The sequence below is a fragment of the Macrobrachium rosenbergii genome, chromosome 12 (assembly GCF_040412425.1).
Source record: "Macrobrachium rosenbergii isolate ZJJX-2024 chromosome 12, ASM4041242v1, whole genome shotgun sequence".
Classification (NCBI taxonomy): domain Eukaryota; kingdom Metazoa; phylum Arthropoda; class Malacostraca; order Decapoda; family Palaemonidae; genus Macrobrachium; species Macrobrachium rosenbergii.
In genome coordinates this window covers 33924332-33951519 of record NC_089752.1, presented here as the reverse complement: position 1 = coordinate 33951519, position 27188 = coordinate 33924332, and the positions used below count along the sequence as shown (strand labels likewise).

Here is a 27188-nt window from a genome sequence, read left to right as displayed (position 1 = left end):
AAATATATTCATGAAAATTCAAGACAAAGCTTTAGTTCACTGATAAAACAATCTATAACTTTTCTACAAAACAGCTGTGGCTTTACAATGGTTGCTATTTAATGACACAAAACAAGGCATAAAATAATACGGTATTCCTGCTGTACACAACATGTAAAAGAAAAGCAATGAAATGATCTGTGAAAATTTGTTGGACTAACACAGCAAGGCTGGCTGTGAGAAATTAACACTGTAGTTGAAAGGCTGGGTGTGAAAAATTTACACTGTAGCTAATGTAAGATTACAATGTTACACAATCTAATTTATTAGAAAATGACAAGGCAATAGCATACTTGCCTATTACATGATTTACCTACAGATACAAATGGAAAGGTAGAAATGTCATGTAATTCTGTTAAATCAATTTGTCAAAATTGCCAAGTTACACAAATGTAAACATTTATTAACAAGTTCAAACTAAATGCAGTCATGGGAAATAAACATTAATTAATTAAAAAAAACTGTTTACATACCTGATGTTCTTGGAGGGAACAACAGTTCTCACACTGGACTTTGTTTTCGGCACTTATTGTTTCGGTGGAAAAGAAACATCTTAAACAATGTGTAATACTTGTGTTTTGATGAACTTCAACGGACAGATTATTCAAAACTTCATCTGTGCTTCTTACCTGAAAAAATTGGAATTAAATTTCTAGTTTTTACAACACACTTCAATAAACAGTTTCAACTGAGAAATAAAAGCACTGGCTTCATAAGTGTCGATTACAGCTGTATACGACTGCTGCCAGGGTACACAAAAAATGAATCCAAATCAGAGAATGTAAGGACTTGGCATTCAGAATAATAAAACAAAATAATGCTCGTGTAAACCATTAGGACTGTCACTGTAATCACCTGTTTCCCACCAGGTGGCGTTGGAATGTTTGCATTCTTGTCAGAATTCTTCATGACCACCCACTAAGATGTGGGGAGGCTGGGTGGGTTTCCACTTTAACAGTAGGTAAGTGTCCAAATAATTGATTCTACCACAAAAATTTTCATTATTTGGAATGAATCTTATTTACTGTTAAAGTTAGCTGAACACCACATTGAATAAGGATGGTGGGTTAGTGCAGCCAGAGAAACAATGTTCAGCCAAGTGAACTAAAAGCTTTTTAATGAGGGGAAAAAGCTTCTCAACATTTCTGCCTGTTGTGTGATCCATACTGGTAAGTACTGTCGCCAGACATTAGCACCACAACAGGTCGTAAGGCCCTCGTAGCGAGACTTGTCAGAGGATCCTTATACAAGGAAAAGGACTCTATCTCATAGAGAGCTATTGTAGTGACTCCTGTGCCTGAGTTGAAAGCCCATACCCGACAGTCCAAAACTAAAGACAACTACCACCTTCAAATATGAAATGAAGGTGTGCCCCTATACATATGTACCTTCATGCTCCCAAAATTCAACAGCGGGATTTCCTAATAACTAACAATAAGATGGAAAGCAAGGTTACTATCATATTCGGTTCAGGAGAAATTATTCCTGCCACAACGGTAGGACTAAGGGCTTTACACATCTCATACTAAAAATAATGAGCTGCACTGACAACCTTCTCTAGTGAAAAGTTTTAAAGGAAATAAAAGACTTGCTTACAGTACGGAAGCCATGAGGCTTATTTTAAAAAATGGTAAAAGCTCAGGAATCAGCCCTGTGTAAATAGACTTAAGCATTCTTGGACATAAGACTGTATAGCCTCCTAACACCACAGTATAAATTCTTGACTCCGCCTCTTAAAGGCTGAATTCTATCTGGACATAACACCATCACTTCTTCATTGCCTACCAAAGCAGTTAAACTACGCATTATCACAAATCTAGTAAGGGCTTTCACTTCTACATCTTTTATCTAAGCAATGAAAGAAAAGAGAGAGGTTGCCACTAAAGCAAAGTTCACATACAAGAAAGGGCTTGAAGCTCACTAATACACTTTGCCACCGCAAGAGCTAAAAGAAAAGGTGCCTTCAAAGTTCTTAAGTGATTCCTTAACAAAAGGCTCAAACTGAGGTGCGTTAAAAACTTAGGGCTACGGCCAAATTTCATTGTAAACCATGATAAGAAGATTTGAATTCCCAACACAATATTCCAGTCAGCATGATGCAGAACTGAACACGATGTAAAGTGGCATCTTTTGACTGCTGTGATAGAAAACACCTTTGCATACCTAAGATACTAGCAGAACTTAATCAGGATACCTATAGTGGAACAAGGTGCTGGATATCCCTCTGGACAAGCACCAAGATCAATAAACTAACCACTGTTATTAATGCAGTCTAACAGTGGAGGGCCTTCTTGACTTAAGGATTGCTTCCTTGGCCACTCGTGAAACGCCCTTAGCTCGTAACAGACAACTGACAATCTCCATGCAGTCAGATGAAGTAAGTGGGGGTTTGATGGAATCTTCTCAAATAACTGTCTGAAAGATCTTAACTGAGCAGAGGATGAGGAACATCTACCGTCAGGAAAGGAAGCGTGGGAAACCATTCCTTTTAGGGCTACCAACAAGCTATCAAAATCATCCTTGTGTTTTGCAAAGCTCGCAACTTGCTGAGTATTTCCTCAAAACAGCAAACAGAGGAAAAGCATAGATGTCTAGATTTGACCCTTCTTGAAGAAAGGCATGTCTGAAGATCCTAGCATGAACGGGAAGCATTTTGGGCAGTCTTGGGAATGAGAAAAAGTTATGGTAAAACCTTGGTGACTAGAATAAAAATGGCTTGATAGCCTCATTGCATGACAACTGTTCAATCTACCCTTCCCAACTCAGAACTTCCCTGTGCGAAGACAGTGAGGAGAGGATATCAGGAAGTTGATAGGGGTGAATATAAAACAAAAGGTACCAAGTATCCTTCACTATCAAAGGTTCTTCTTGAAACTTTGCCAAACACTTCAGAAACTGTACATGGCCTTCTGAAGATCCACATAGCCTACTTGAACTGGGAGTTCAAAACAGTTATGGTTACATAGGGATTTTTTTTTAAAGAATGTGAGCCAGATCACTTATTGAAGCAGAACTCAAGAGTGGTTTGAGAAATCCTACATGGAATTTTCATGCACAGTAGGTTGTAGGAGCAAGACCCTAGAGGAAAGACTTCAAAGATAGTGCTAAGAATTTTCTATTCTCCTGATTTGAGACATCTTAGCAGTGGCCTTAAACATTTAGGGGTTAAAGAGACAATGATGGGACGCTGTCAAAAATTGCTATTAATGGTTGATCATGACTCCTTTACAAGATAAGTACACAACTGTTTCCAGTAATTTACATCTCAGTTGTAAAAAGAATAAGACATTCCTCCCATTAGCCTTGGAAATAGGTCTATCAAGGAGAGGTTAAAGCTCTGATGCCACAAGAAATGCTGCTGTTTCAGGACTAATATTTATGCAAATATTATCATCATCATCATCACTTATATGTACCTATGTACGTACATACATATAAGTGCCTTACCAATTAAAGAAGTCTACACTTCCTTAATACAAGGACTTGAAACTTGAATGTTGAACAGAGGAAGGTGAAAAACTGATACCATGTCCAATTCCAAACACAGCTTCAAGCAGCTTCAAAAACTGGAAATAGATACAGCAGCATTCCGAGAACCAGCTTTAAGGGATACACTTCCGAGGTCGCCTTGGTTGTTGATTTAGATTAAGCCAGCAATATTCCAGCACATCACCTAGGTTGGTTGGTTCCTTAGAGCTCACTCTATTAATTCAGTTACAAGAACAGTACACTGTTTGTGTTAGGTGCAGAGGTATTTAAAACTAAACAGTTTCCTAGCTTTCTCTTTCGATTGTTCATCCATTATCCCAAAGGCAATACTTTTCCTGATAACATGCCTTACCAAAATCGACTTCTTACTCGTTTTTACAGGAGACAAAGTAGAAGTATGCAAAAGAGCGCCAGTCATTGGATTCATCTTCGGCAAATGGGGATGAAAGCAGAACAACACGAACTATGCACCGCTTAAAAAGCAGCGATTCAACACAGCAGGATTGAAACCTCTAAAATCTAAGGGAAGAACTGAGATGGAAATAAATGGCAAATATATGTCATTTATGGCCACTGAAGTGACACAAACATTTTTTCTGTTAAATTCAACCAAACCGTATGGCACGAAATATTAATATACTCATATGAGTTAGCCCGGCTTTCGTTCAAAACCAGTTTAGTTCCTCATATGATCATGTCCGTCCAGTAAGGGTTAAGTATTGCCTAAAGTGCACCATGTGCAATGACAGCACTAACTCCTACGGGGGTCGAGAAGCAAGATCTCACTCTATCACCAGGCTAGCTTACTAGAAAAGTAAGAGGCGGAAGAAGAAGAGCCGCTATTAAAAATAGGAACAATTGTCACAATGTGATGAATAAGAGGTGATAGTGGGAGCTGAGTAAGGGTTGGGGGGTGGGGGGCCTTAACATCTGACTCAGGTGATGATACAGGGTGAATAAATGATAACATTAGAAGAATTGACTCATGGCTCAGAAACTACTGAAGTAAAGGTAATATGTCCATAATCCCTAGATAATTCTACCAGTTCACATACAGCACTATCACTCTCTCCAAAACGGATGATATGTGAGCCAGTAAACACGAGTGCTAACTACCAAGTAAATCCTTCAGGGAACGCGTTGAATTCAAACTGGTAGACAATTGAGAGAGGTGGCAAAGGGCACAGACCCTGGTCATGAGACACGCCATGGTTCCCTGTCTGCAGAGAAGACCAATCGACCTAGGGCAGTCAAGAGGGCAGGCTACAGACACATGTCAAGGCCCTGAAACACCTTCTCTCTTGCAGGGGAAACTGAAAAAGGTTGATCACTATGGGAGGGGGGGGATGCAATCTTCACCCTAATATATACAGTTCTAACCAAAAGAATATTTCTCAATTACTTATTTTTCTCCTGAGCCACATTAGGAGCAAAAGAGGGCGGAGCAGAAGGAATGAGAGAGGATTAACCTAGGCTAGGCTACCAGGCAATGGAGGAGGAGAAGCAGCACCAGAAGATAAAGGGAAAGATTAAGTAGGCTTATGGCCTGGCCTAACGAACTGACTACATAATCTATTCATCCTCTCATCAGATCACTCCTGATTTTCTTCATGAAAGAAGAAAACCACACTCAAGCCTCAACAGCTAGGCTTACACACATGTGGTCATCATGCACAACAGAAACATTCTGGTTACTGCAGATGACACAAAACAGAATGCACGCACATACCGTACAAGAGAAAATCAGCCAGAAACAGTAAAAATTATTACTAACGCCGATTCACACCATCTGCACAAGGGCAAGGCATGAAGAATTCTGACAAGAACATAAAAATTTCAACGCCACCCGGTGGGAAACAGGTGATTACAGAGACAGTCCTAGCGGGTTAGCCAAGCATTATTTTGTTTTACTTTGAATGCCGATCCCCCCTAATGGCGCAAAGATATAATCTAACTTTACCAGTAGGTAAGATCCATTCTAAATAATACACAAGCATAATTCAGCATTTATATTTCTACTGACATCTAAAAAAAAGAATAGCAAATTAAGACACACACAAACAAAAGGGGTCTGAAATCCAGGTAACAAGCAATATCCCATCTTACCACAACAACCTTCATTACAGTCTTGTTGGTAGTGTAATGGAAGGATAAGAGAGAAACCTTCCATTGTTAGACATTGATAGCTAGAGAAGAAGGGAGAGAGAGATTTAGAAATAATGAGAGAGAGAGAGAGAGAGAGAGAGAGAGAGAGAGAGAGAGAGAGAGAGAGAGAGAGAGAGAGAGAGAGAGAGAGAGAATTTCAAAACATCTCTGTGTTTTGGTTATGCCGTCACCACAAGGCCAGGACTTAGAAACAGGGAGGTTTGTAAACTAGCTAGAAGAGCAAAACCACGTCATGATTAGAAAAGTAAAACACGGATGCGTGTTATGATCGTGTCATGGTTACGAAGCCATTATGATTGCTCTTAATCGAGTTCGTAATCACGAAGGATTCGTAACAAAAATGCATGGTGGCCTTAGTGGGATAAATAGCCACCGGAAGTTATAAGTTCCGGTGACGTCAAAACACCTCCTTTTGAAGGCGGTGCCTTTTCCAGAAATCCACCCAAAATGGGCTGTCTTTAGATTAGCCTAACCAATTAAACATCTACGGGGCCAGACCAAAACCAAGATTCTGCCTACAGAGGGGCGGGACAAAAACTTCCAAAATCCTTATCAAGTCCAGTTCTGAAGAGGGAAAGCAGAATAGAAGAGAACAGAAAAAATAGTAGAGCAGAGAAGCAGCAGAGAGCAGAGCAGAGAAGGAGCAGCTAAGGCACAAAGAAGAAGGCGTGAGGTTGCAAGCCTCACCTATTGTGGGTTGATAAAGAAGACAGGCTCACTTGGACTCACCCTAAAATTTTATAACATTTCACCTTGTACTCCTATTGTAAAGTTATTTCTTTGGTGCTAATGAAGAAAGAGAAATCAATTGTGTCATCTTAAGACCTCCTGGGAATCTATGCTACTACATAACAAAGATAGAAAGATCAACATCTATACAGTAGTAATCTTCTTAAACCAATAGCAGATATAAACAGAAGAATAAATAAATGAACATTACAGTAGTAATATTTCGTGAATGCCAATATGAGGGCTTAAATGTATACTTCCATTATACATTTTGTTTGCTTTTCTTAATATACTTCCATTAAACATTATAGTGTACTGTATTTGTAATTCTGAACAAAAAACAATTTATTTCCATAATGAATATCATGTAAAATTTTATGATCACAACAGAATCCAAAGTAATGTGGGTGAAGTAGAAAGACATTATATATATTTATCATAAACCTACAAAATTATCTCAAACATCAGAAATAAAAGAGGACACATAAACATGAACACAAGCAAACCTTGACACTGTCTCTTCCACCTTCTTAAAGCATTACAGCAAGAAAAGTTCGTCTATAGTAAGGATAAACTCATATCCTTCACGAATCTTTAAGCCATAACTATGAATGACTACTTACTGTAGAAATATATTAGTTCCATTTTCAGTCTTAGATAAATTAACATACCATATTTTTCTAAGTGATTTGCATTTTCCCATGTACACAAAGCAAATCCTTTTTATGTGAATAATATCTTTCATGCATACATATAAGATCAGCAATACAGTGGTGCCAGAGCAGGGGTTCAAGCCAGACACTGCACATAAGGTGAAGTGTCACTTAATCTTTCTCCCCAAGGACTAAGAGCGGTGGTAGAGGTGGGATACAGATTACAAGGCTTTGCTTTGTATACCAATAAGAAATACAAATTTTTGTGAAAAATTTTATATTTGTTCCTACAGGAACACAAACTGATGCCTTTTAAGTGGAGACTTAATTCTTAGGTTGATGGATGTCCTAAACGTAGCTGGAAGGAAACATCTATGAAACATTATTCTTACATACCCCTTACAAATCTGGTGAAAAATACACCAGTAAAGTAAAGTACTGAGCAGATGAAAACCCATGAAAATGGAAAGGAATTCCATTGAATCATGTCACTTCTTTCAAGGAGCGACAAGTCAACGGGCAACACACCCTCAATATTACTGGGTAATGGAATCTGGAAAGCAATAACATCTGAGTAGCTAATACAAAGTGAAAGGTCATGGTAGGCTCTTATCATGTCACCTCCCCCCCTTGTGTGGAGAGGTATCTGCTGGAGACACATTCTACAGTAACTAGAATTGACTGCTTGTTATGAACTCGACTGAATCTTGACTGATGTTTAGCATTTGCTTCATCTTTTCATGCTTCAAAATCAATGGGAAGGGAGGGAACCACACCCATACACTACATCCTTACTTCCAAAAAGAAAACTAAGTAAAGTACTCAGACAAGATACAGCAAACCCCCCATATTCGCGTTCTCACGATTCGCGGACTCACCTACTCACAGATTTCTTTATGGAACATATACACACACTATTCGCGGAAAATTCGCCCATTCGCGATACTTTCCACTGAGAAATATTCACTAATTACTGTATTTCCATATAATTTTAATGACTAAATGCACTTTTTGTGATAAAAACTATTAAAATACTCAGGTACCCAGGTAGTGCTTGAGTTACGATAATTTACCTCACGATAATTCAGTTTTGCAATGGGGTAAGCAATTAATACAGATACGACAATATTTATAAAATATTTTAAAATTTCCTGTGGGGACAGGCAGCAGTGTACAATCAGGCAGCTGGAGACACCAAATTACAACAGACCAACTTCTTTTCCTCCATCTCTTTATCCCATCTTCTAGTTTAAAAAGTAACAGAGAATGATAAAAGTATTGTTAGTAATGTTATACTCTTGTGTAAATGGTTACAGCCATAAACAACTGAACCAGCAACTGTTGTTCGGCTTATAACTGAAACGGATAACAACAGTTTTACTTGTATTTCAACCATCGTATGGTGGTAAACAATTACCGTAGTTATGTTACAAATGACGTTAAGTACAATAGGACTGATATATTTTTACATTACACCCTTATTCGCTATGGATAAAAGATCGGCAAGGAAATATACTGCTAAATTTAAGCTGCAAGTTGTAGCTGACGCTGAGAAAACAATGTTCAAGCTGCTAATGACTATAAATTATCGTGCATCGGCAACATGGATGAAACTTGACCGTAATTAAAATTGGAGAGGAAATATTTTAATCAAAACTACTGGGCATGAAAGAATACATTACTGCTGTTTTTATACGTAAAGCTCGTATTATGATGAAATCAAGTGAAAATAGCAAACGGAACCTTGATTTTTTTTTTTACACAAAACAAACATGACCCAAAACGGCCAACGTCATCTATTAACAAAAAAATTAGCTAAATTAATTTCACAACAAGACATACAGTAAAGGCCCCGTATCTGCAGTCTCGTGATTCGCAGATTTCTCTATGGAACATATACTGTACAGGTCTATGCATTATTCGCTGAAAATTCGCCCATTCACGGTATTTTTCACTGAGAAATATTCACTAATTACTGTATTTTCATCTCATTTTCATGACTAAATAAAATTTTTGTGGTAGTGCTCGAGTTACAATAATTCGGTAGGGCAAGCATTTAACACTGATACAACAATATTTAGAAAATATTTTTAAATTTCCCGCGGGCGCAGGCAGCAATGTACAATCAAGCAGCGAAAGAGACCAAATTACAATAGACCACCTTCTTTTCCTCCATCTCTTTATCCCATCTTCTGGTTAAAAAGGTAAAAGAGAATGATAAAAGTATTGTTACTAAAGTTATACTCCTGCGTAAATGCGTACTGCCATAAACAACCAAACGAGAAACTGTTGTTCTTCTTATAACCGAATCGGATAACAAAAACAGCTTTGCTTGTATTTCAACCATTGTATGGTAATAAACAATTACCGTAGTTATAGTACAAAGTAATGAAGTTAAGTAGAATAGGACTGATATATTTTTACATTATACCCTTATTCGGTATGGATAAAAGATCGGCGAGGAAATATGCTGCTAAATTTATGCTGCAACTTGTAGCTGAAGCTCAGAAAACAATGTTCAAGCTGCTAATGACTATAAATTATTGTGCATCGGCCACGTGGACGAAACTCAACCGTAATTAAAATTGGAGAGAAAGTATTTTAATCAAAACTACTGGGTATGAAAGAACACATATTACTGCTATTTCTACGCCGATAAACAATAAATACGTAAAGCTCGTATTATGATAAAATCAAGTGAAAATAACGAACGGAATCTTAATTTTTTTTTACACAAAACAAACATGCCCCCAAACGGCAAACGTCATCTATCAATGAAAAAAAAAATAGCTAAATTAATTTCACAACGGGACGTATTTAAGTTATATTTTTACTTTAAAACACTTCGTATAATGAAAAATAACCTTGCCCCTTATAAATAAAGTATCTAGAGATTCATTTACACTAACCAGAAGCAAGAAAAGCGCTCTGAACTGAGTTCAACATGGTGAAATAAACATACCGCGTAATTCATTTCCAAACCAAAACATTGATCGCTATGATTGCAATTTATAATACAAAAGCAATATAATATATATACAATATTACTGGATACAGTGAATTAAAGCATAACATTTTAAAAGATCCATGGAAAAGATGCATATTCGTTACTTTGATATTTGTATAATACGATATTATGTGAATATAGAGTACAGTACAATGTAGGCTAGGCTACCATATATGTTTACAATATACCATAATGCAGGCTAAGCTATTTCTTGTTTGTTATTCAATTTCTCTTTGTATTGAATTATCATAAGTCACTCTGCATAAACCTCCAGAATTAGCTGATATTAATAATTACTATAACGTGCATGTATAGAGTATACTTTATAGTGTAGGCTAGGCTACATTCGAGATACATTTTTTCCAACAAACGATGGATTTTTTGGAACCTAACCCCATCGTAAGTAGGATCATTTTTGGATTTTTTTTTGTGTTTGAACTATCAAAATAGACAGTTTTAAGTGTTTTTGGAAGGGTTCTATGTATTCGCGGATTTTAGCTATTCGAGGGGGGGGTACGCATCCCCTGCGAATATGGTGGGTTTACTGTATTAAGTTATATTTCGACTTAAAAACACTTTGTATAATGAAAAATAACCTTGCCCATGTAAATAAAGTATCTAGAGATTCATTTACACTAACTAGAAGCAAGAAAAGCACTCTGAACTGAGTTCAATACAGCGAAATAAACTTACTGCGTAACAGATTTCTAAACCAAAACATTGACCGCTATGATCGCAATTTATAATACAAAAGCAATATAAGAATATATACAACACTACTGGATACAGTGAAGTAAAGCATAACATTTTAAAAGATCCATGGAAAAGATGCCTATTCGTTATGCTGATGTTTGTATAATACGATATTAATATGTGAATATAGAGTACAGTATAATGTAGGCTAGGCTACTGAATATGTATACAGTATAATATATCATAGTGTAGGCTAAGTAAATTCTTGTTTGTTATTCAACTTCTCTTTGTAATGAATTATCATAAGTCACTCTGCATGAACCTCCAGAATTAGCTGATATTAATAATTACTATACCGTGTATATATAGAGTATACTTTATAGTGTAGGCTTGGCTACCATATATTGTATGCATACATGGTACTGAATACCCTAGTGTAGGCTAGGCTATATTCGAGATACTTTTTTCCAACAAACGATTGTAAGTAGGATAATACCTATATAAGCATTTTTAGTTTTTTTTTTTTTTGAACTATTCAAATAGGAAGTTCTAAGTGTTTTTAGAAGGGTTTTATGTATTCACAGATTTTAGCTTTTCATGGGGGGGGGGTGTGGTAAGCATCCCCTGCAATATAGGGGGTTTATTACTTCCTTTTCTCAAAAGCTCAGGTGATTACACAACTTGCTGAGCAGCACCCACAGTTCCTAAGGAAATTGTACCCAAGGGTTTGGGAATGACATCCTTCAGACAGAATGAGATAAGGTAGTCTGTCTACACCAGACTGCTGGCACCTTTACCTGGTAAACTAAGGAGTTCTCAAGGAAAGTGAGTGACAGGCCACACTCCTGACTGCACGAGCTCTCTAACAAGATGGAAGAGAAGACACAACCAGAAATTTACTATAAGCCTTCAGAATGACCTGAAGCCAGAATGAAATAGCCTTCTTGGACATCTTGTTATGTTTGCCAGTAATAATGAAAGTCTCCACCATTCTGGTTCTACACATGAGTCCTCTTCAAGTAGTACTTGACAACTCTGACTGGGCAGAGGCATGTCATCCAGGTCTCCATCAACACATTCTCAAATAAAGGGATCAAGAATGTCTCAAACTTATAATCAGAAATGGATGTGTTCTGAGGTTTGGCTATCAACTCAGGGATGAGAGAAAATGAGGGCGCTGACCAACCCTCCAAGTGCCCAACAAGATGAGAAATACCATGCAATTCTCCACTCTCTTCTTGAGGCCAATGCCAAAAGAAAACAGTCTTCAAAGTTAAATCTCTACCCAAAGTCAATGACATTGGTTTATATGGAGATTTATTCTGAATCTGCAGAAGCAGAGACATCCTATTCTGGAGGGCAAAGTTCTATAGGAGGACAAGACTGCTCAAAATTCCTTACCAGAATGAACATTTCCACCAGTCCCTTTAATTTACACACTAGTGATACAGCTGAACCTTTTAACGGCTGAGACCAGAAGGGACTTGTCTTGGCAAAGAAAGATAATAAAGTCTGCTGTACACTGAAGAGGCACTGATACCAATCACAGAAAATAGCCCACTTTCCCTGATAGATGCTGGTATCCAATCTACAAAGATGGCCTGACATTTCAAGTGCAGATATACAAGAAAAACCTCTCTCATGGAGGATACATTATATGACCTCCACCTATGAAGACAAATGGTGTGAACCGACTGATGGTACCTTTGAACATGAGATTGACAAAGAAAGAGTGGGCCATAGATGTGGCTCCCTCAAAATCTGAATGAGAAGTGATAACAAATCTGCAAACCATTCTGCCTGCAGCCACAGAGGAGCTACTAGGGTCATCCATGAGTTTGGAGTGATAAAAACTCTGTTGACTGTTCTTGGAAGAAGACTGAAGGGTGGAAATGCATCAACACCCTGTCCAAGGAATGTTGAAAAGCAACTGTCCAAGGATCTGGAACTGGACAGAAAATGATTGAAAGTTTTTGTTTAGCCTGGTGGTTGCTAAGTGATCTACGAAAGGACCCTACCTCAAACAACTTTTTTGCCAATAGAGGATGAAGAGACTACTTTGTACCCACCACCTGATCCTGGCAACTGAGCTAGTACGCTGGAATGTTGCAGTTGCCCAAAATGTACCTGGCTGACAGTGTTACTCAGTGTAGAACTGCCCACTCAGGGATCATCACAGTTCATTGACACAGAACCTGAGACACTGGCCCCCCTTGCTTTCTGATATCAGCCACTACTGTGGTGTTGTCATTCATCAACACCACAAAGTGATCTTTTATCTTATCTCAAAAAGAAAGCAGACCTAACCACACACCTAACATTTCCAATATTTCCATGTGCAAGGGGGACTAGATAATCCATCCACTACCCTGACAGGAATTTCCCTTTCAAGTGAGACCCCCCATCCCCTCTTCAAGACGTTCAAGATTTGGACCACATCTGGAGAAAAGAGAATAAAAAACCCCTTCCAGATGTTTGAAAGTTAGTCACCGCTGAAGATCTTCTCAAGCTTCCCAGTTCAACGGAGCAGATGGGAGGGAAAATGAAGGTGAGCTGACTAAAGCAGATTCAGTTGACATTGGAGATACTGAGGATAACATCAACCTTCAGGTACAATTTCTGTCGGGTCACCCCTGTTGGGAAAGGAATTTGCTCTCTAATTCCATAACCTGATTATGCAGGAGTCTGCACAGAATGACTTCATCTTGACCGAATCCAGAAGCATACCTAGATACTCTTCCTGTCATTTGGGAAAGAGATCAGTTTTCTTCCAATTCACTGCAATGTCTAGCACTTAGCAAAGGCCCAGAACCTGATCCTTGTCTTGAATCAGAGGTTAACATGAAGAGAACAGGATTACTGTAATCAATCACTGAGGTCCCTCTTTCGATAAACACCTCTTGAATGGGCCCAGAGCTGAAACCAAAATGACATTTTTATGATGAAATAAGTTTTATATATACTTACCTAGTAATTACTTAGCTAACAATTTCTTGCCTTAGCAGCCTGAAAATTTAAAAAATTTGTGGGTAACGCTTCACAGATTTAGTGCAGGTGACTGGTCCGGCCCACTAACAGGAATACCAAGAACTACTAGCTGACAACCTCATTCTGTTTATTCCGTATGTCCATCAGTGGGGAGGAGGGAGGGCTCTGTCCGTAATTACTGGGAAATTATGTATAAAACTTTATCATAAAAATGTCATTTATATATAAGTAACTTACCCAATAATTACTAGCAGATTCCACACTGACAGGAGGTGGAAGGACATATTCTACTCCAAAACATTAAGTCATGTAACGAATTTGAGATAGAAAGTCGCTAGCATTGAGTAAAATGCTCGTAGTTCTTTATCAGTTAAGAGAGCCTGCAACAGGGAACTGCCTCTTGTTGTTGCTCAACTTATCCTGTAGTAGCATGGCGGTAAAGCCAAGGGTCACCTCTACTTAAGTGGGAGCTTTGTAGCAAAGGAGTACTCTGGAGAATACCAAAGCATCAGTGGAAGTTATGCAGCTAAGGAGTTATCCGATAGCCAGCAAAACTCTAAAAGGTGCCCTTGCCCTGGGCGCAGTACCAACGTAAAAACACAACTAGAAATGCTGTCACCTACACTGAAATAACACAACAACCCATCCACTAAGAGTGGTGGGTGCCCCAGGTACTTTGTACCTCCTGGCCCCTAAAAACTCTACACCTCACTAGAAAGTGAAGAGAGTGGGAGAAAATCCTATGCTTCCTTCTGCGGTTTCATGCCAGTTACTGATAATTGCAAGGTACTGCCAAAAATTTAACACTGTTTCCTGTAGGACGATTGTAGAATGGACATAAGGGACATGTAGAGCCTGAAAGTTAAAGAAGGAAAAACTTTCCTGAGATCTTTAGCTTTCAGTTAAAAAGAAGGGAAATGCTCCCTTAAATCTGAGAGTATCTCAGAAAATAGTCCATAGCATAAGGAACCAGATGTTCTAAATGGAGGACAAGATGAGATTTAGCTATAACACCTTAGGTTATGGATGGCCTTAGAACCACCAATTCTTTTCAGGTCATACCCGAACATCTCAGCTGGACAGAGAGATCTCTATTCATCCTCAGATTTGGTGAACACTGTTGGGTGTTCAGAGAATGAGCTGGCGCCATGCTGTGGTTGGAGCCAAAAGTTTCAGCCAAGGACAACACGAGCTCTTGCCATCACACTACAGAAAAGGATGGCCTCGAACTTCCGCTTCCTTCCAGGTAATACTGGAACGCTACAACTGTACAAGAAGCTCTCTATTCTTCCTCAAAGTTAGTGAGCACTTCTGGGCACTCAGAGAATGGCTGGCACCAGGCTGTAAGTGGGCTGCCATCTAACTGCTAAACATTTGGGAGCTGGAGGGTGTTCCTAGGAGCTTTGGCTAGAGCTGGCACCCAGCCATAACTGGTGCCAGGCGAGAAGGAAGCCAGGTGAGGAAAAAACTCATACTAATGGGTGCTCCTGGGTATTATCCCTAGCTGTCAAGACTGTCTTCTCTACCATTAACGGATCCTGGTCATGGAAGGGTCCTCATTTTGGTAAAAAATTTCCCGGGGCAAAAGAGCAAACCTCGTTACTGAGTCGGACTTAGCTCGATCCCCTTTCCCATCTCTCAAATGTCTTTTGTAGCACCTCTGAAAAAAGGCTCCTCTTTTTTGATAAGCACCTGGACAGCTTGATAGTGTCTCTTGAAGTGAGATTGTTCAAGAAGGTACAAAAGGTGGAAGGATTCTGGGATAGTCCATCAATTCACTGCATCAAATCAGGAACCATAACTGCAATTCAGAACGGGACTACGAGGGACGTAGTAACATTCTGAGGGTCTGAAAAAACGGTAGAAGAGCATAGAGGTCCAAGTTGGAACAATTTAGTAAATGGTGCCCGTTGACCATGTTAGAAGGTTCCCTTAAGGCACCAGACAGTCAAGGTCAGCCTGCCCCATAGATAGCACATAACTCGACAGAACAAGGGAATCGAGGGCCACTCAGGAGTAAGAGCGAGTTTCTAACAGTTCAGTTTCTCCGCCAGAAATTTCAGTCAGACTAGAGAAACTCGATCAATTGTTCACAGTAAAAAATTCTCTTCGCTTGGGGGCGAGTGTTAGAGTAAAAATAAAAGAAATGCAGTGAAGTCTAAAGGAATACCTCAGTCTAGGCTCTTCTGGTATACGAGAGAAAGTTCCGTTCTTTTGGGGATACGTCCTGAAAAAACTCTTGGTTCCCCAAGTGGCTCCCTCAACTAGAATGAGAAGTGAGAAGTAGTCTAAGACTAGACTCATGATAAGAGACCTCTTCTGAAAGACTAAAATTCTGACCTCTTCTGAAAGACTAAAATTCTGACAACTACCACTGTAGGTCCGATTGAAAATTCAGATCTTGGGGAAGAGACAAGGGAGCCCGGCTAAGAAACCCTGTCCCTGCTAGTCTTGTGGGACAGGCTAAACTTTATGGCCAAAAAAGAAAACAGAAGAAAGTGGAGCATAGACTCGAGAGAAAGCTTGTGCCATAGCTGTTGAAGCCAAAACTCTCGAACTGGCAGACTCTGTCTCATGAGATGAGTCTGAGATAACTTCCAGAGTCTGTATGCCAACATGAAAATGAAGTATTCTATATAACCAAGAACTTCATTCAAGCGCCACAGGGAACGGACGACAGGACTGTACAGTTCCTTATGAAAACCGAACAAACTTGTAGAACATTGTGCAGACTCACAGATAACTAAGTGGACTAGTAGCTGACCCTGTCGATACTTGACAGCCATGGACACATGGCCCTCAGGGCGGGATCGACTTCCTATGCGACAATGCCCAATGTTGACTCGAAAACACCTTGTGCAGGCAGAACATATGCGGCACTGCACTTGGCTAAAACTAATGTCAGACATGCTTAAAGGGACTTGGGAAATCCATCAGACACACAAAAACCTGGCCATAGGATAAAAAAAAGTTTGAACCCAACCAGGAGTAACAACTTCTGCTGCAGTCAAACACACTGCTCTAAAAATCTTATGAAAAATAATGGTGTTCAGCAGTTGTAGCCTAGTATAGCTAGAAAGAGCAGAGTGCTCTGGAGCAAGAGTCGGGTGCTCGGGATTTGACGCCAGGAGCTCTGAAGATGATCGGGAAGAGTCGGGCACTTGGGATTTGGCGCCAGGAGCTCTGAAGATGATCGGGCGCTTCGGAATGGGCACTGCAAGTGAAAGGGTTCATGGCACTCCTTTCAGGTGGGAGCCCAAGAAAGACTATCCCCAAAGGACAAAAGGACCAAGCATATATGCCTTCTAAAAATAGTTGTGATTCTTTTGGTAGATGGCTGAGGCTGGCAACACTTGTGAGTCTCCTGTCTTCTTAGTCCCTGCTCCTGATGTTAAGATAAAAGAGATCCTTACTCCAAATCTTGAAAAGAACTTCAACCAGGAGGACTAATTCCATCTAAGCATCAGAGGGAGCAACGGACAAAAAACATTTGTCTTGCTCCCTTAAAAAACCAAAGTCAGGCTTCCAACTCCCCTGTGGAGGTGAAATGTTATTTTCATAATAAAATAAATTTTTGAACATACTTACCTGGTAGTTATATATATATATATAGCTTAAGTCCCTGACGTGACGGCAGAATTTCAAAAACTCGCGGCAATCACCGATCGGGTAGTCAGGTGGTCCACCTGTGCGCCCTCTACCCAGGTAACTGGAACCATTCTACATATTCCTCAGATCTTCCATGCCCCTAGTCTCTAGAGGGGAGGAGGGAGGGAATTTAATTATATATAACTACCAGGAAAGTATGTTCAAAAATTTATTTTATTATTAAAATAACATTTTCAAACATCTAACTGACCTGGTAGTTATATATCTAACTGACCTGGTAGTTATATATATAGCTGATTGACACCTTTGGTGGAGGGTCAGAGACAGCCAACATCGTTGGAATTGAAATACTAAAACTTTGCAAAACCAACTAAAGGTTCCTACCTGTTAAGGAAGCTGACTTCACTGTTTTCCTGCCTCATTATGTCTGCATTCCTTAAGAGATCCAGCGATCCACCCAGGGGGCTGAAAAATCTCTAAGGGCTGTCAACCGGTGTATAACCTCTATGTGACTAGACCTCCTTTTAATACCCTTATTCCGGGCGCTACCAAGGAACAAATGACCACCTGACTAAGAGTACTGAAGTAAATTATATTATTTAAAAAACTGTCTGCTAATGATTGCGGAAGACTGCGTCCAGACTTCGCAAACAACCAAAAAACAACATCTTAGATCCAAGGGAGAAAAAGGGTATTGGGTTATGGGATTGTAGGGGTAGCTATTTTTCTCACTACTGAATTTGCAGCTACAAAAGGACCCAGCGTGTAACAGTCTTCATAAACAGTCTGTACTTGTTTAAGGTAATGTGAAGCAAAAACAGACTTGCTCCTCCAGAAGGTCGTATCCAAGATACTCTGGAGGGACCTATTTTGTTTAAAAGCCACAGAGGTTGCTACCGCTCTGACCTCGTGTGCTTTAACTTTTAGAATTTTGTGTTCCGCTTCCCTACATCCCAAATGAGCATCTTTTATTAATTGTCTGATAAAAAGGACAGAGCATTCTTAGACATTTGTAAAGAGGGTTTTTTGACAGAGCACCAAAGCCCTTCTGAATCCCCCCGTAAGTCTTTTGTCCTTTCTAGATAATATTTTAGAGCTCTTACTGGACACAGAGTTCTTTCTATTTCCTCACCTGTGACATCCGTCAGGTTAGGAATCTCGAATGCTTTGGGCCAAGGTTGAGATGGACGTTCTTTTTTTGCCAGAAAATCTAGTCGAAGTGAGCAAACTGCTTTGCCTTGTCTAAAACCTATAGCTTTGTTAAAGGCATGAATTTCACTTACTTGTTTTGCAGTAGCTAAACTGACTAGAAAAAGGGTTTTCATAGTGAGATCTTTTAAGGATGCCTTTTGTAAAGGTTCGAATCTATCACTCGTGAGGAACCTCAGGACCACATCTAGGTTCCAAGCCGGTGATTCTTGCACCCTCTCCTTAGATGTATCGAAGGATCTGAGAAGGTCTTGGAGGTCCTTATTGTTAGAAAGGTCTAAGTTTCTGTGTCTAAAGACCGATGCTAACATACTTCTATAACCTTTAATGGTTGAAGTTGAAAATTTAAGGTTATTCCTAAGATGAAGAAGGAAGTCTGCTATCTGAGTCACAGAGGTACTGGTAGAGGATACAGAGTTGTTTCTACACCATCCTCTAAAAATTTCCCACTTGGATTGGTATACCTTAATGGTGGAAGACCTCCTTGCTCTTGCAATCGCGCTAGCTGCCTCCTTCGAAAAGCCTCTAGCTCTTGCGAGTTTTTCGATAGTCTGAAGGCAGTCATGTGTAGCGCTTGGAGGTTTTGGTGATACCTTTCCAAGTGGGGTTGTTTGAGTAGATCTACTCTTAGCGGAAGTTCTCTCGGAGTGTCTACTATCCATTCCAGTACCTCTGTGAACCAATCTCTTGTTGGCCAGTAGGGAGCGACTAGAGTCATTCTGGTACCCTCGTGCGACACGAACTTCTGTATTACTTTGTGGATAATTTTGAAAGGTGGGAATGCGTAAACGTCCAAGTTTGACCAGTCCATGAGAAACGCGTCTATGTAAGCAGCCTCTGGATCCGGAACGGGGGAACAATAAGTTTCTATCCTCTTCGTCCGTGCTGTGGCGAAAAGGTCTATGCACGGTCGCCCCCAAATCAGCCACATGCTCTTGCAGACGTCCTGATGTAGTATCCATTCTGTGGACAGGACTTGATTCTTCCTGCTCAGCATGTCTGCTCTTACATTTCTCTGCCCTTGAATAAAGCGGGTTAGTAGTGTCACATTCTTCGCCTTTGCCCAGAGAAGAAGCTTTCTTGTTGTTTCGTATAGAGATTTGGAGTGAGTGCCCCCTTGTTTGCTGATGTAGGCCAGCGCTGTTGTGTTGTCGGAGTTGACCTACACCACTTTGTTTTTTACTACCTGTTCGTATTCTTTGAGAGCTAGAAGGATCGCTGTTAGTTCCTTCTGATTGATATGCCAAGACTCTTGCTGTTTGGTCCAAGAGCCTGAGACTTCGTTGATTCCCAGAGTCGCTCCCCATCCTGAGTTCGATGCGTCGGAGAACAACACTAGGTCTGGGTTCCTCTGTTTTAGGGAAAGGCCCCCTCCTAGCTTGATGGGGTCGTTCCACCATTTTAGATATTGCCTCACAGGATTCGAGATGGGGATACACTTCGTCTCCAATTCTTTTCCCTTGTCCCAGTTCCGATTGAGATGGAACTGTAACGGGCGAAGATTCAGTCTCCCCAAGGAGACAAACTGCTCTAGAGAGGAAAGGGTTCCCAGCAGACTCATCCATTCCCTCACCGAGCAAGTTTGTTTCCTTAAGAAGCTCTGAATCTTTTCTAAGGCTTGTTCCGTTCTTGACAACGACGGAAAAGCCCGAAAAGTCTGACTCTGAATCCTCATCCCAAGGTATAGAATCTCTTGGGATGGAATCAGTTGTGATTTTTCCTTGTTTATAAGTAGGCCCAGTTCTTCTGATAACTGGACTGTCGTCTGAAGATCCTTCAGGCAGCGTGTGTGGGAAGGGGCTCTGAGAAGCCAGTCGTCTAGGTATAAGGAGATTCTGATGCCTCTCGTGTGCAACATTCCTGCTACATTGTTCATCAATCTCGTGAAAACTTGAGGCGCGGTGCTTAGGCCGAAACAAAGAGCTCGAAATTGGAACACTTCTTCCTCGTGAACGAATCTCAGATATTTCTTGTAGCTCGGGTGGATAGGGATATGGAAATAAGCATCCTGCAGATCCAATGATACCATCCAGTCGTTCTGTCTGACCGCTGCTAGGACAGATTTCGTAGTTTCCATTGTGAATTTTGTCTTTTGAATAAAAACGTTGAGAGCACTCACGTCCAACACTGGTCTCCATCCCCCTGAGTTCTTGGGAACCAGGAATAAGCGATTGTAAAATCCTGGGGAATCCACGTCTTGAACTCTTTCTATGGCTTTCTTTTGCAAAAGAAGAGAAATTTGCTGTTGCAGAGCCTCCGCCTTCATTTTCTTCTTGTATTTGGCCGAAAGGACTATCAGTCTTGATGCCAGAGGGGGTTTCCTGAGGAAAGGGATCTTGTACCCCTCTTTGATCAACTGGATGGACCAAGGATCCGATCCTCTCCTTTCCCACACTTGCCAGAAATTGTTCAGTCTGGCTCCTACCGCTGTCTGAAGGAGACTCCCATCAGACTCTGTGTCTTCCTTGTCTGTAACCTCTTTTCGTTGATCTTCTCCCAGCAGATCTTGAGTTTCCTCTACTGAGGGATTTGAAACGAAAGGGCTGAGAGACAGGAGCTTCTCCCATATTCTTTCGTGCGACGAAGCTCGTTGGCATTACTTTTTTAGCTGATTTCGTAATCAAGTCCTGCGTGGCTTTTTGTGATAAGGCCGTTGTGACTTCTTTTACTAGCTCTTGAGGAAACAGGTGAGCAGAACGAGGAGCATAAAAGAGTTCTGATTTTTGAGTAGTGGTTACTCCAGTGGACAGAAAAGAGCAAAGATGTGCCCTTTTCTTTAAGATCCCTGCAAAAAAAAGCGCCGCCAGCTCGTTGGCACCATCTCTGAGAGCCTTATCCATGCAGGCCATTATGTGCACCAGGTCCTCTGTGTCTGCATTCCTGCTGGCGTCCATCTTCTTACCCAAGGCTCCCAGGGTCCAGTCAAGAAATTAAAACCTCAAAGGCCCTAAAGATTCCTTTGAGAAGATGGTCCATTTCAGAAGCGGACCAAAACACCTTTGACTTCATCATAGCTGTGTTGGCGGGAAGCCTCTACTAGTCTCGAGAAATCCCCTGGGAAGAAGAGGGAACTCCTAGGCCAAGAGATTCTCCAGTTTCATTTACCAAATGCTAGATCTAGAAGCTAGCTTGGGTGGGGGGAAAGGAGAACACGGTCCGCCCCAGATCTCTCTTAGTATTCATCCACTCTTCCATCAATTTTAAAGCCCGTTTGGATGAGCGAGACATAACCATTTTCATAAAGAAGTTCGTTGAAGACGTCTTTCTTAAAGTAAATTCCGATGGAGGAGAACGAGGAGAGGCTGGAATGAAGTTATCAGGAAAAAGTTCCGTGAAAACTTTCATTAATCTCTTTAAGTCCGAAGAGGGATGTTGGTCTTTTCGCTCTTCCTCGTCCGATATGTCATCCACCGGAATGTCTAGTGAGTGAGGCAGATCGTCTTCCACGTCATCCAACTGCTGTCCTGTTATCGGGTCGGTAAAGTCCTCCCTTGTACAATGGAGTTCAGTTTCATGTATGTCATCTTGACGTTTGGCGTCCTGTTAGAGTATATTGACGTACAGTTTCTTGACGCCTGGTGTCTTGTGGGTTATCTTCTAAAAGATTAACTTCCCGTGGTACAGTGTCATGACGCTTGACGTCCTGGCGTCCAAATTCTTGACGCCTGGCGTCCTGTAGCCCAATCTCTTGACGCCTAGCGTCTTGGAGTTCATCTTCTAAATGACTAGCCTCTTGGTATTCAGTCTCATGACGTCTGACGTCCTGACGTCCAACCTCTTGACGCTTGACGTCCTGTAGACCAATCTGCAGACGCCTTGAGTCTTGGAGTCTCTCCTCTAAGAAATCAACTTCTTGGCGTCCAGTTTCATGACGCTTGGAGTCCTGGCGCCGAACTCCTTGACGCCTGGCGTCCTGACGCCTGTCTTCCTGAAGATCAACATCTTTGCGTTCAGCCAAATGACGCTTGGCGCCTTGTTGTTCAAGTTCTTGTGCGTCCTGGCGTCCAGCCTTCTGGCGTTCACTGTCCCGCCAAACCTTGAGGTCACTTGAGAACTGGCCGCCTGTGCGACATCTGTCAAAAGCTTCCTCAGGTTGACGTGCAGTGATAGTAACTTTTTGAGCAGGACCAATCTTCTTTCTGCGTTCGCTGCACTGCCGATCCTTTAAGTCACTTGAGAACTGGCCGCCCGTGCGACATCTGTCCCAATTATCTTCCGGATGGCCTACAGCAATCGGAAGAAGAACAGTATCCCTCTTTCCTGCAGGCTGTAAGACTTGAACTAAGGACGAGAGTTTCTGCTGCATGTCTTTAATCTGTTGTAATTGTGGAGCTCCCTGCTGCTGGGGACAGACCGGGGAAGACACAACTTTCTCTGTCAACTTTTTCTCAACGTCCCGTAAGGATTGTGGAGAGCGTTCTGGGGACGAATACCAATCCGAGGGAAGGGGAGGGGCATGTACCGAGGGTAGTAATGCGTCTACCTTTTTGCTGTCAGGCGTCCTTATCGAACCTGCCAGTTTACGTCTATTCTTGGTGGGTGAGCTGCCTTCGGAGTTGGAAGGAAAACGTTCCGGACTGCTCCAGTGACTACACCCTGGAGCTTGACTTGTATCTCTATGACGCCCTTCAACATCGGGAAGTTTTCTCTTCAGAGGTCTCGATTCTGATTTAAGACGCCAACCCCGTCTGGGGACTGCATCGTCCGAAGACGAAGAACACGAATTAACCTCGCCTTTTCTATGACGAGGGTGAGCGTCCTGGGAAGCGTCAACAGGTACGCTCGAGGGGATGACCGCTCGGTAACTAAAGCCTCTCGCCTCCCTTCGTCTTTCGACATTCCTTCTCACAGGGGTTGGTGAGCTTGGAAGAGGTCCAGGACTAGGAGCGCAACAGGACCGAGTGGCCACACCCTCCACTGCACTTGCACTAATTTTTTCACATTTTAGATCTCTCAAATCGGACCATAATTTTTCCCTGTCTCCTGCAAGGGATTCTACCCGTTTTCCTAGGGTTTGAATGGCCGCCATCATATCCTGAAGAGTTGGTTCTTTATTACCTGCATTAGAAGGGGAGTTAGAAATTACCGCTACTGCGGAAGGGTCAATTGGGTTGTTAGAATGAGGCAAGGAAATATCTACCCCTTGACTGTCCCTTGAAGAGTGAGATATAGAACTCTTGGCTCTTCTGAGCCGGTCTCTTTCAAGTTTTCTCACATACCGGTTGTAATCTAACCATTCTCTTTCAGACAGACCGAAACATTCCTCACATCTATCGTCCAATTCACAACTCTTACCTCTACATTTTACACATATTTGATGGGGATCCAAAGAGGCTTTAAGAAGTCTAGTCTTACATCCCCTCACACACATTCTTACACTCGATGAAGAGTCAGACATGTTGAAAAAATCAAAGAGAGACCCAAAACACAAGCAGAGGTTCAAACCAATCAGTATCTAAAAGGTCTAAGAATAATCCAAAAGAAAAATCCAAAAGCGAGCGAAAGCCAAAGCCAAAGTGTACTTCACCAAATAACTGAAAAAACACAGGCTGCGAATGAAATTCCAACGATGTCACCGTTATGGCGGCAGGGAAGATCTGAGGAATATGTAGAATGGTTCCAGTTACCTGGGTAGAGGGCGCACAGGTGGACCACCTGACTACCCGATCGGCGATTGCCGCGAGTTTTTGAAATTCTGCCGTCACGTCAGGGACTTAAGCTATATATATATATATAACTACCAGGTCAGTTAGATGTTTGAAAAGCTTTCTTCAACAAGCTCATAATTTTGTCCACCAAAGTCCCTGTCTGCAAAGGCCAGTGCTTTATGACACTAACTGACATCACGAAAGGGAGCAATTTGGGTCATCTGGAACTCTAGGCAAAGGAGGAACAGGTTAAAAAGAGACAAAACCGGCTGAGAGTGTTGTATGGCACTCAAAGGAGGGAGTCCGATACTGTAGAGAAGACACCCGTTGATCAGAGACTAGTGTTGGCCACTTGAAGACATGAGGTAGGCTTTCAATTGGAAATTGCGCTCAAAAGAGAATAACAGTGCATTCTTAGAAGAGACAGGTGCCGAGGTAAAGAGAGATTGGGAGTTTTATATGAAGATGAGTTCTGGCACCATAGGGCGCTCAGGTGCTATAGGACACTCAGGGTGCTATTTTTGTTTTAAATGTTAATGGGCACTTACTAATGATAATTTAAGGTATTATTTTTGTTTGGGCACTACTAAACTTCGGGCGCTATGGAATTGGACAAAAAGAATGCTCAGACACTGATGGTCTGCTTGGCGCCAATATTGGCATTCCACAAGCTGGAGTTCAGGAGACAAAAGTTCAAGACTGTTTACAGGAGAGCGGAGAAGAGCGAATCTCATCTGAAACAAGCGTCTTCAACAGCCGAGATTCACTGCAAAAAATGCCATCAGTGCTTTGTCTAACTATAGTATCACTATAAAAATGCACATCTCAATGAACGCCTTTCCCATGGCTGTCCATCGAAAAAATTTCTAACAGGCATCCCACTGAAAAGGCAGCTAAAAGAAAAGTGCAAAATAAATTCGGACTCCCATAAACTGACAGTATTTCTCAGGTTTAATAGTCTGTTTTTAAAATTTAACTAATGCAATGTTTACATTATTGCATTACTTGTATAACATGTCTCAAACCTAAGAATTAGTTTGGCAATGAATGCAAAGTTTACATTAGTAAGCTAACCAGTAAGGGTGGTGGCCTGATAAACTATGCCCTTAAACAATTTGATTGTGAATTCGCTACTGTAGCGAAATATGAAAAACATGAATCAGGTCCATTAATAACAAAACAATAAAATACTGTCCTGAAAGCTTGAAGGCTACCCGAAATCAGCGATAATCCTTCACCTAAATCCGGTCTCCGACCAATGAGGTTGTCAGCAGGTAGTTCTTGGTATTCCTGTTAGTGGGCAGGACCAGTCACCTGCACTAAATCTGTGAAGTTACCTTGAAGACAAGCAGTTTAAATTTCAAGCTGCCAAAGGAAGAAATTGTTAGCTAAGTAATTACTCAGTAAATTACTTATGTAAAATTGAACATTCATGAAAACTTGAGGAGCTGCTAACAGTATGAAGCAAAATGCCTTGAACTGGGAGATTGTGTCTGCATAAAAAATGATAAATTTCTGAGAACCCTGATGAATGGATATCTGAAAGTACGCATCCTGAAGATCTTTTATAAGCATAAAGTATCCCTCTCTCACAGATGCTAACATGGAATGGAAGGTTTTGTCTTGTATGGGGTCTGTTAAACAAACTGTTCCAAAAAGGATAGGCAAATTACCGGCTCATATCCTCCGGTCACTTTCTCCACTAGGAATAACCAGCAGTAGAAACCTGGAGATGGTTTGTTCACTAGCTCTACAGCATCTTTCTCCAAAATAGCCTTACCTGTTCTATCAAGGTAAGGCCTTTCTGGTAATGTGGATTGTAAGAAGGGAATGGAATCAGACTGTTTGGGAGAGGAGAGCAGCAGCAGTTGAATGGTATCCTGTAACCATCTCGTAGCACAGACATTACGCAGGGCTCTGCCCCCAGCTGCTGCTGCTTGGCCAAAGAAAGAAAAAGGCACCCCCCTACATGTGGAAACTGAGAAGGGGGAGACTGCTAATCTCACTGGGGGTTGCCCACTTCTTGATTTCCATCCTCTTCTCTTGGGACTGAAAAGGGAGACCAAAAGGGCTGGGAAAGACAAATGACTGTAAGCTTCATCACCTTTCTTAGATGTGGATGTATCTAAGGTCAAGCAAGCTATCATTAGAAACTTGCCTGGAAAGAAGAGAAAGAACCTTGTCTTTCCAACGAAGAATGATGTCTATCTACTAGTTCGAACACTGATAAGCAAGAAAAATGAAAGCTCTTCCTCCAGATATTAATAACCTCATAGACAGTTTTTCTTCCGAAGTTGAAAGACCCATCACCGAGAATTCTGTCAACAAGCTTAGCCACAGATTCAGCCATGACACTACTTGAAGGGCAGTCATAGCCACATACTCTTAAATATTTGTTTCTGAAGCACTGAAAGCTCTGCCTTCCTCAAGAAGCCTCTCAAAGGGGTAGGTCATTAGTTAGCTGACAAACTGACAAATCTAAGTGAAGAGAAGTAGACTGTATTCTCAGGAATGTAGTATCTCCTGTCTTGGCAGTGGTTGGGGAAAGAGTTTGCGTGATATGCTGGAAGCAAGAGATCTAAGAGGCTCGCAGACCAAGTTGTTCTCTTCCAACTGTGACCAAGACAGCTCTACCAATGGATGCACCTCAAGAGGGCTACTCATAGCATACTTCAAAGATAAGACTGTAGGCCAGCAAGAAACCAAGGTCCAAAGTTGCTCTACCTACATTATTATGAACACGAATGAATGCCACAACCTGAAAGCGTTCTAGTTCAGTCAGTAAGGGCTCCAGAAGGGAAGGTCCTTCCAAAGGTGTAGATTCTATGGAATGTGAAGACCCTTCTTCAGCCAAAGAAAGATTCTCAAAGAAACGAACCCCTGACATGCTGATCTTCTCTAGAAGAGCCAGGCAAACTTCCTGCAGGGGAAGAACAATGAAGTCTTGAATCTGAGATA

General features: G+C 41.2%; 1 protein-coding gene across 3 annotated transcripts in view; it reads right to left on the bottom strand.

Annotated features, from left to right (window-relative positions):
- Window positions 1-27188, bottom strand: part of Usp12-46 (Ubiquitin-specific protease 12/46) — a 79189-nt gene that overhangs the window by 3272 nt on the left and 48729 nt on the right. For all 3 annotated transcript variants that reach the window (XM_067112166.1, XM_067112165.1, XM_067112167.1), the window contains exon 6: window positions 513-668. In XM_067112166.1, the coding sequence (XP_066968267.1) occupies window positions 513-668 (156 nt within the window). The remainder of the gene's footprint in view (window positions 1-512; window positions 669-27188) is intronic.